Below are 10,193 nucleotides of genomic sequence, written 5' to 3' on the forward strand. Positions count from 1 at the left end.
GTTCTGCTGTGCATGGGGTCGCTATGAGTTGGTTCCGACTAGATGGCACCTGAGAACAAAATGGGTCAAAAGTGACTTGACTGCACTTAACAATGACTAGTGATTGTGAGCATTTCTTCATGTCTGTTTGCCACTTGAATTTCTTCTTTGGTACAGTGTTCAAGTCCTCTGCCCATTTTTTAACTGGATTACTTGTCTTCTTACCGAGGGGCTGAGTGTTTTATTAATCATAGATAGTGTAGTTCCTTGTCTGATTTGTCACTGTCAAAATCTTTTCCCATTCTGTAGATTCTATTTTTACTCTTTTGGTGAAATCTTTTGATGCACATTGTTGTTGTTAAGTGCCATCGAGATAGGTTCCAACTCATAGAGATCCTGTATAGGGTTTCCAAGGAGCTTCTGATGAGTTTGAACTGCTGACCTTGTAATTCAAACCAATCTTGTGGTCCAGTGCTTACTCTACAGTGCCACACTAGGACTCTTTAGATGCACACCAATGTTGATTTTTAGGAGGTCCCAGTCATCTATTTTGCCTTCTGCTGTTTATGTGTTTTCAGTTAGGTTTGATAGCGTATTTATGCCATGAATCAGTTCCTATATTTTTAAGGAACATAATTTGTACAATTTGTAAGTTACAGCATTATAATAAATAAATATTACATATATACCCACGGATATCATAAATGGCAGGAATGTGAGGCATGCAGCTGCCTAGGGAGACTAAGTGATTATGATCATTTTTCTTCAGATCAAAGATCTAAATTGAGTGAAGGACTTGTGCTTAGAAAACAGAGGAGCCCAGTAGAAAGGACTAATCCTGGAGAAAGGGCGTCTTTTTCATCATGAAGCCAGAATGATCCATGAACCAGTCTCATTACGTAGCACCTAATAACACACAATTTTATTTTTTGTTTTCTTCAAGTTTTCAAAAAGTTATAGATTTTTGCTTCTATTGAATTAATATTCATAAATGCAGACAGATGACATAGTCAAACTGTCTCCCACAGAAGCCAGCAATAAGGCCTGGCACCATTCCTTCCTGGACATCTAATACAAATGCTATGAAGTTATACCAGAGAGACTACCGGTCACTAGCTGCTTTTTTATTTACCAGATCCTTGAATGCAGAGGGAAAAACAAGGAATTTATATCAAATTGGGAAATCTAAAAGAATCATCACATGTAAAGTGGGAATATGTAGGGAACATTCAGCAACTTGAACATGTGCAAGCCACCGGATAACAGTCCTGGCAATTTGTCCTTACTGTACCATATTTTAGCCATAAAACCATTAATAATATTGAGCCATCATGTGACAATTTAGGGTTTATGTAAATGTTCTTCTGGGCTTCAAGACAGCTCTGTATATCAGTCCAGATAGGTTCTTGTCTCCCTTTAGCACATGAAAAGCTCAAAAAAAGGAATTGGTCATGCTCACCACATGAATGGCTGATCCCTTAATCAGATGCTTTAACTTAAACACTAGAAGAAGGAACTGGGGGACAAGTCTAAAAATGAAACCAGCTATTCAGAATGGAATGCGAAAAGATTCAGAAGCTCCATGTCAGTCTTTTCTGCAGACTATACTCACAAAACAACTCTTAGCAAACCAAGGTGTGAAAAGCTTAACTCACTCATCCTTTCCCTGCAATAATGATAATCTTCATTACTCACCCAAGTATCCACCAAGCAACCACCTACAGAACACTTTATGCTTCAAGTTAACCTAAAACCCTGCCTCTTCCTCAAAGTAATAGTCATGGCACCTTTAATAGTGACGTCATCAAAAGCCAGTGTTGGTTTGAAGAAGTCACAGAGTTCACATTTTAACACGTGAAACTAAACCTCGGCAGGACAGACAACACTAAGATATTATACCACCAGAGGTGGACAGGTGAAGTGCCTGCAAACATCAGAGAACAGAAAGGTACTCTTACCATAAAAGTGCAACCTCTATTATAAAATGTGGAATCACAACAGAGCAAACAGAATAGGAGGCAAGTACTAAGCTAGGTAAACATTTTAAATCTCAAATTCTCTCTTAAATGTGAACACTGTGCTGCTTTTATCTAAACTGAATCCCAATATGTAGCCAATGCTACTTCCATAAACATCTCTTTTATCTTTGTCAAAATAGAGGGTCAATAAAAAAGAGGAAGACCCTCAACTGATGGATTGATACAGTGGCTGCAACAATGGGCTCAAGCATTGTGTGTGGATGGTGCACAACCAGGAGTGCTTTGGTCTTTTTACATAAAGCTGCAATGACTAGGAACCAACTCAATGGCATCTAACAACCATAACTACTATGGTTTTGTCAACATTTGTCAAATATTTACACAATTCACTTCTATGTTCATACAATGTATATAAATGTATACTAATGTGTGGCGCTGTGGGTTAATGCGCCAGACTGCAAAGCCGTTTGAACTGCAAGGTCGGCAGTTCAAGCTCACCAGCTGCTCCTCGGAAACCCTATACAGGATCGCTACGGGTCGGAACCGACTCGACAGCACTTAACAACATACTAATGTAAAGCCTAGAAATGAATTTCTAGTTGAGAAATGAAGTATCTCTTAAAAATAACTTAGTTTTCCAAAGAAACAAAATTTAAGACTTTGTTATTATTTAGGCAAATGTTTAATACAGTTTAAGGTAGAGCAGGGATTTCTTGTTTTGGTAAATGAAGTTTTACTGGAACATGTTTATATACTGTCTATGGTTGCTTTTAAGGAGCACTGGTAGTATAGTGGTTACAAGTCGGGTTGCTAACCTAACTGTCAGCAGTTCGAAACTACCGGTGGTTCCATGAGAGAAAGATGAGGCTTTGTGCTCCCATAAAGATTTACAGCTTCGGTAACCCTATACCAGATTACTGAGTCAGAACCAACTCCAAGGCACACAACCATCACAACCACCAGGATTGCTTTTGTTTTATAACAACTGATTGAGTAGTTATGACAAGAGGCCACATGGTCTGCAAAGTCTACCCATTTTGTTTCCTTTAGAGAAAGTTTGTCAGCTCCTGAAGTATGTGAAAAATCTTAAGACACATAATAAACACAAACCTGGTGGAGTAATAAGGGGTCTTCTATGTTCTTTACACCAACCAACGGGATGAATGTGTGGACTAGACGCTTCACACCTGTGGGTTACATAAATTTAAAAGTTCAAGTTAACAGGATAATTCACAAATAGTAATATAATAAAAAATAGGGTTAGAGACTGCAAACACTTTATAAGTACATACAATTCTTTTTGTCATAATCTTAATTTTTGAAAAATGCTAACATTGTTAAACCAAAAGATCTTCCATTTTTCCCAATATATTAATACCTAGAATATCTTCATGAGGCAAATAATCACATGGAGTTGACACCAAGCAAACAGTTTTTTTCCTCCCTCAAAGTTCTTAATATTTTGTAACATCAAATACAGCAAAATTTAAAGATAATGCAATGCTAATTCAGAATTCCCATGCATCAAAGTACATGGCAAAATAAATTTTGTGTGTACACAAACAAGCTAAAATTATTCCAGCATTTTTTCCTAAGTGCAGATGTCCAAAAGCAGGAAGCTGGATCACAATCACACACTCTCACCCATCAGAATGGAAGAAACCAAGGATTAAGAAGAAGAGGCATCCTTCCCTGCCCACTCTTCATTTTTCTCATCCCTTCAGTCAAGTAGACACTCCAGTCAAGCATTTTCCCAGGACCTCTTTAGCAGCACAAATATCTAGCACATCTGGCTTTTTACCAAAATTGTTCTTGATTTACTCACTTAAACAAGCCACATGGCTCCTTCACTTATTCATTCAATCTGCTTCTCTGAAGACTGCAGCCAAGAAAACCTTATGCAGCAGTTCTACATTGTCACATGTGGGGCCACCAACATCTGAGTCAGAATCAATTCAATGGCGAATGGCTTGCTTTTGTGATTTAGGATATAAAATAAAAAAGAGAAATGGGACAATTTCCACAAAAAAAAAGCAGGGGTTTTGTCTGTTTGGTTTTAGCAGTTTGGAAATATTTAAAAGATGCTGAGTGATGGATACATGGGAATTCTCTGTACTGTTTTGCAAATTTTAAGTTTAAGATTAGTTTAATATAGGGTTTTAAAAATGGTAAACAATCTCTCTTTTATTCAAGAAATAGATGCTGAGCAATTATAATGTGCAGGGCACGGTTCTATGAGTAAAGGATACAGTAAGTATCAAAACACATAAAAATTCTTTCTCATTTATGCGTGCTGATAGAGCTGATGACTATATCCCTCCTCCTCCCAATAAAAAAACAGGGTCAACAGATAAGATGAAGGATAGGGAAAGGAAGTCTGAGAGAGAAGAAAAGGAGGAGTGTGAGAAGTAATGACCTGGAAGAACAGATAAGAGAACTGCAGTAAGATTATGGGGCAAAACTAAGGGCCCATTTGAGGACAGCAGTCATATATGTGAAATAGACCAGTTGGCAAACTGTCCATCTGACTCTTGTTACATTCAACTAGCGTAAGGTAGGCAGGAAGTTAAAATCAACCAGGGCTGGGATTTTACCGGGCTAAAACAACATAAGAAAGAAGTTACCATAATATTGTTTTTAAGTGCCGTTGAGTTGGTTCCGACCCATAGCGACCCTGAACAGGGTTTCCGAGGCTGTAAATCTTTATGGGAGCAAAGCCTCATCTTTCTCCTGCAGAGCAGTTGGTAGTTTCGAACTGTTGACCTTGTGGTTCGCAGCCTGATTTGTAACCACTATGCTACCAGAGGCATAACTCATATATAGGTATTCAGGGATATACCACTAATTAAAATCTCAAAAAAAAAAGAAAATTAATTTAGAACACTTCTCAACCGGTGTGCCCTAGGACAATAGGTATACTTAAGTAAACAATAAAACCAGACGACAACAAAAAACTAAGGTAAAAGAAATTCAGAAAAACCCAGCATCTGACATGCCCCTTTTAGAGATTTACAGTACACATTATTAGCATAGTAAGTATTTCTTAAAGATATTTGATTATGAAACACCGTTTTGGTAAACAGTATCTTAAGAACATAGCCTGGTAAATGTCTTGCCTATTAACTAGATGTATGGTATATATCTGGTTGTTGTTGTTGTTAAGTGCTGTCAAGTCAATTCCTAATTTCTACCCATAGTGATCCTGTACAGGGTTTCCGAGGAGCAGGTGATGAGCTTGAACTACCGACCTCGCAGTTCAAATGGCTTTACAGTCTGGCGCATTAACCCACAGAGCCACACCAGGAGATCAGGAAGTCTCAATATAACCCTCCCAACAGAAAACAAGAAGGTAGAAAGTTAGAAAGGTAGCGGTGGGGTATTCTGGTAAAGAAATCTTATTGAGTAGTGAAAAACAAAGGAACTTTTAAATACATTTATTGAGTGAATGAGGCTTGCACATATACTGTGGTTCTATATTGTGGAGTAAGTTCCCATTCAGAGCAACCCTGTATAAGGTTTCTGAGACTATAAAACTTTACCAGAGCAGAAAGCCTCGTTTTTCTCCCGTAGAACTGTTGGTAGGTTTGAACTGCTGACCTTGGGGTTAGCAGCCCGACTCATAACTATTACTCTACCAGCGCTTCTCGCATATTGTCACCAATATCTAAACCAGTCTTTCCTGTTAGTAGCTCTGGAGTAACACATGCTGAGCTGGTATAACCTCAACTTAATGATGATTTTCTCATAACTAATTTCAATACAAAATGCCTTTAACTTAATATCTGAAGGTTTTGTTTGTTCTTTATAAATGTTTTATATACTGTTATCTCCTACCCACTAGCTCCCAGGCTATTTTCCCCACAATCTACATTCTGGGGATATGTGTGCACATGTCATTACTTACGAAATGTAAAAGAAAAATAAGCACTCTTAAGTTAACGCTAACTTCAAACAGCAATCAATGCATTTCCTACAATAGTTTCATGAACGATAATTCAATGTATAAAACTGTATAGACAATTTTAAGCTTTACAAATCCTTTCCTAGACAATCATTTTGGTTATGTATTATTACAAATGATGCAAACTCTTCACTTTAGTGAGAGGTGTTAGTTTACATGTGGCTTCATTGGAAAAACAGAAAAAAACTGTATTTTAATACAGTTTTATAATAAAACCATAGATTTTTACTGTTTTAAAATTATCTGCCAGACTCACAGTGGCAAGTTAAAAATAAGGACATAAGACATTATAAGCTTTTTCGATTTTATTGGAGTTTCCATAAATAGTCATTAAGGAAAATATCATGGCCACTCACCCCATACTAACTGAATCTTAAATGATGTTTTAATAATATATAAATACTGATCAAAGTTGTTATTTAATACAAACAATGAAGCCATCCCAACAGAGAAAATAAAAATAGGAGGCAATTCTTCAATAAGCAAACACTTCATTCAAAAGTTAGAAGGCTGTGAAATCCTTTCTGCTACTACTGTAAACTAAGCCATCTCTTAGTCCCATCTAGTGTCCAAAAGAAGAAATGTAACATCAAAATTACAACTTGGATTAATACCGAGGCTGCAACAACGGGTTCAAACAAAGAAAGGGTTTTGAGAATGGCACTGGACGGGGCAGTAACAACAATGGCAAAAGATTTAGGATACAGTAAGCAAACATTAAGATACTAATTTTACAGATTTTCAGAAAGGTTAAACAATTTTATCAAGCTTTTACACTGAAAAGGAAGAGATCTTGGTTTTATCAGTCACAAGCAAAAACTAATGCACAGATGTTGGGTTCTACAGTTTATGCAGAGGATCAAATAAGAACCTTTCAAGAAGCTTATATAAAGAACTGTCCCTAGGTGTTGCAAACATTAATTAATGCACACTGCTGCTAACTCAAAAGGTTGGTGGTTCAAGTCCTCCACTAGGCACCTTCAAAGAAAAGCCTAACAATGTACTTCTGACACTTGCAGGGTTGCCAGGAGTCTGAGTTGACTCAATGGCAAACGGGAGGAGGGGGGAATCGTAAGAGAAAACATCAGACACTTGGCCTTTCCCACTCCCTAAGCCCAGAGCAGAGAACTCAGCTGATTTCTCAGTACCCTATTATCCTGCTAACTTATCAGAGACTCCATGCTTATACAAAACATAAACCATGATTACACAAATGGACCTCACCAGATAGAATATACAGGGAACAAACAGGCTATGGAAGTAGACAGAGGAGAAACTCAGTATCATTAGCTAAAACAAGAACAGGAATACACCATCATTTGCTCATATGTAAGTACAAGTGGAGCTGAAGAAAATTAAAACAAGTCCATGAGAGTCAAATATGACCTTGAGTATATTCCAACTTAATTTACAGATTATCTCAAGAACAGTATTTTGCATTAGACACTAATTATCGAAGACCTGAGGAGTTGTGGGATGTTATCAAGACTATCATAGATGGAGAAAGAAAAGGATCATAAAAAGGACATGATAGAAAGAAAAGATCAAAATGGTTATCAGAAAATATGCTGAAACTTGCTCTTGAACATAGAAAAGCTAAGAAGAAATGTAGAAGTAAAAGAGATGAACAGAAAATTTCAAACGGTAGCTTGAAAAGACAACGTAAAGTATTGTAATGAAATGGGCCGAGACCTGATATCAGAAAACCAAAAGGCAAGAACATAGTTAGCATTTCTCAAGCTGGAAGAACTGAAGAAAAAATTCAAGCATTAGATTGCAATACTGAAGGAGTCTATGGGCTAAAGGAGCTCTGGTAGTGTACTGGTTACAAATTGGATGCCAACCTCAAGGTCAGCAGTTCGAAACTACCAGCTGTTCTGCGGGAGAAAGATGAGGCTTTCTGCTCCTGTAAAGATTTACAGCCTCGGAAACCTGCACAGGGTCGCTATGAGTTGGAACTGTGGCACACCACCACCGCCACCATGGGCTTAATATTGAATAATGCAGGAAGCATCAAAAGAAGATAAAAGGAATACACAGAGTCACTGTACCAAAACAAATTAGTCGATGTGCAACCATTTCAAGAGGTACCTTATGAACAAGAACTGATGGTATTTAAGAAATAAGTACAAGAGTCACTGGAGGCACTCACAAAAAATAAGGCTCCAGGAACTGACGGAATACCAATTTCAATATTTCAACAAACGGATGCAGTGCTGGAGGCTCTTACTTGACTGTGCCAAGAAATTTGAAGACAACTATGCGGCCAACTGATAAGTAGACATCCATATTGGTGCCCATTCCAAAGGGTAACTCAATAGAATGTGGAAATCATCAAATAATATCATTAATATAATAAGTAAAATTTTCCTTAAGATAATTCAAAAACAGTTGCAGCAGCAGATCCACAGGGAGCCACCAAAATTTCAAGCCAGATTCAGAAAATGACTTAAAAACAAAGGATATCATTGCTGATGTAGACGAATCTTGACTGAAAGCAAAGAATACCAGAAAGATGTTTTATTGAGTGTACAAAGGCATCTGGACTGTATGAGTCATGACAAGCTATGGATAGCATTGCAAAGAATGGGAATTCCAAAATACTTGTTCTCATGAGGACCCTGTACACAGACCAACATGCTATCATTAGGACAGAACAAGGGGACAGTGAATGGTTCAAAATCAGGAAAGTTATGTGCCAGAGTGGTATCCTTTCACCATACTTAGTTTATATGTTGAGCAAATAATCTGAGAATTTGGATTTTAGAAAGAAGGATGTGGCATCAGGATGGAGGAAGACTCATCAACAACCTGCAATATGTAAATAACACAACTTTGCTTGCTCCAAGTGAAGAGAACTTTTATAAGTAGTTACAGATAAAGATCAGAGAATACAGCCTTCAGTATGAACTATACCATAATATAAAGAAAACAAAAATCCTCACAACTGGAAAAATAAATAACATCATGATGAACAGAAAAATGATTGAAGTTATCAAAAACTTTTTTTTTAAAACAGACAAGATCATAAGCTGTACTTTTAACTAATCTTATGTTTTGTTTCATCTCAATGATTACAATCCCCTCCCTGCAACAACAGTTATTCAGCTTCCTCCCTGTGGCTCCCCTTTTACACCTTATTTTTCCACAAATGAACAAAGCAAAAATATGTGATGCACACATACAAAATAAAAAATATATATTCATCTAAATGTCCAAAGGACACATTTTGCAAGCCAACTTCCTATCCTCAGGCACACAACCTTTTTCAGTTTTGACTGGACAATCAACAGTCATGAATACAGCAGTAAAGAAATCAAACAACATACTGTGTTAGGCATATCTGCTGGAAATGACCTTTTTAAAGTGTTAAAGAGCAAAAATGGCACTTTGAGCGCTAAGATGCGTCTGACCCAAACCATTTCAATTGTCTCATATGCATTCAAAATCTGGACAATGAATGCAGAAGACCACAGAAAAAATGATTCTTTGAATTATGGTGCTGGCAAAGAATACTGACAGGACCATGGACACACAAAGGACAAACAAGTCTATCCTGAAGAAGTGCAGCCAGAATGTTCCTTAGAAACAAAAATGACAAGACTTTGTCTCACATACATTGGACATGCTATTAAGAGGAAAATGACAGCTTGCTAGGAAAAGTAGATGATCACTGAAAAAAAAGAACCCCAAACAAGGTAAATTTAATGTCGACAACAATGGGCTCAAACATGACAACAGTTGTGAGGATGGCAAAGGGTTGGGCAATGTTTTGTTCTATTGTACACAGGGTCACTGAATCAGGACTGAATGGCTGGCATCTAACAACAATCATAAACTATCCTTAATCAATACAGTAATGTTTGTGCTTCTCTGTCTTCTCATTCCATGAGTCTCTCGAGGCTGCAGGATTGTGTATCCTACTCACCTGCGTATGCTGTTCTTGTTGTTAAGAGCTGTTGAGTCAGTTCTAACCAGTAACAACCCTGTATAGGGTTTCTGAGGAACAGCTGGTGAGCTAGAACCACTGACTTTGTGGATCAAACTGACTTGGCAGTCCAGTGCATTCACCCACTCTGCCACATCAGCACTTCTATGTATACAACACTGCTACACTGATGTGGAGCTATAGAGCAAGCACTGGATTGCAAGGTTGGTTTGAACCACCAAGTCAGCGTCTCAAACCCACCAGCAGATCCTCAGAAACCCTATACAGGGCCACTATGAGTCAGAACCAACTTGACAGCATTTAACAATAACAACGCCCTCCCCCC

At 37.7% G+C, this 10,193-nt stretch overlaps 1 protein-coding gene across 2 annotated transcripts in view; it reads right to left on the bottom strand.

Annotated features, from left to right (window-relative positions):
• Positions 1 to 10,193, bottom strand: part of L3MBTL3 (l(3)mbt-like 3 (Drosophila)) — a 146,677-nt gene that overhangs the window by 87,984 nt on the left and 48,500 nt on the right. For both annotated transcript variants that reach the window (XM_006834672.1, XM_006834673.1), the window contains one exon: positions 3,069 to 3,145. In XM_006834672.1, coding sequence (XP_006834735.1) covers positions 3,069 to 3,145 — 77 coding nt within the window. The remainder of the gene's footprint in view (positions 1 to 3,068; positions 3,146 to 10,193) is intronic.

The sequence above is a fragment of the Chrysochloris asiatica genome, unplaced genomic scaffold, assembly GCF_000296735.1.
Source record: "Chrysochloris asiatica unplaced genomic scaffold, ChrAsi1.0 scaffold00013, whole genome shotgun sequence".
Taxonomy (NCBI): Eukaryota; Metazoa; Chordata; class Mammalia; order Afrosoricida; family Chrysochloridae; genus Chrysochloris; species Chrysochloris asiatica.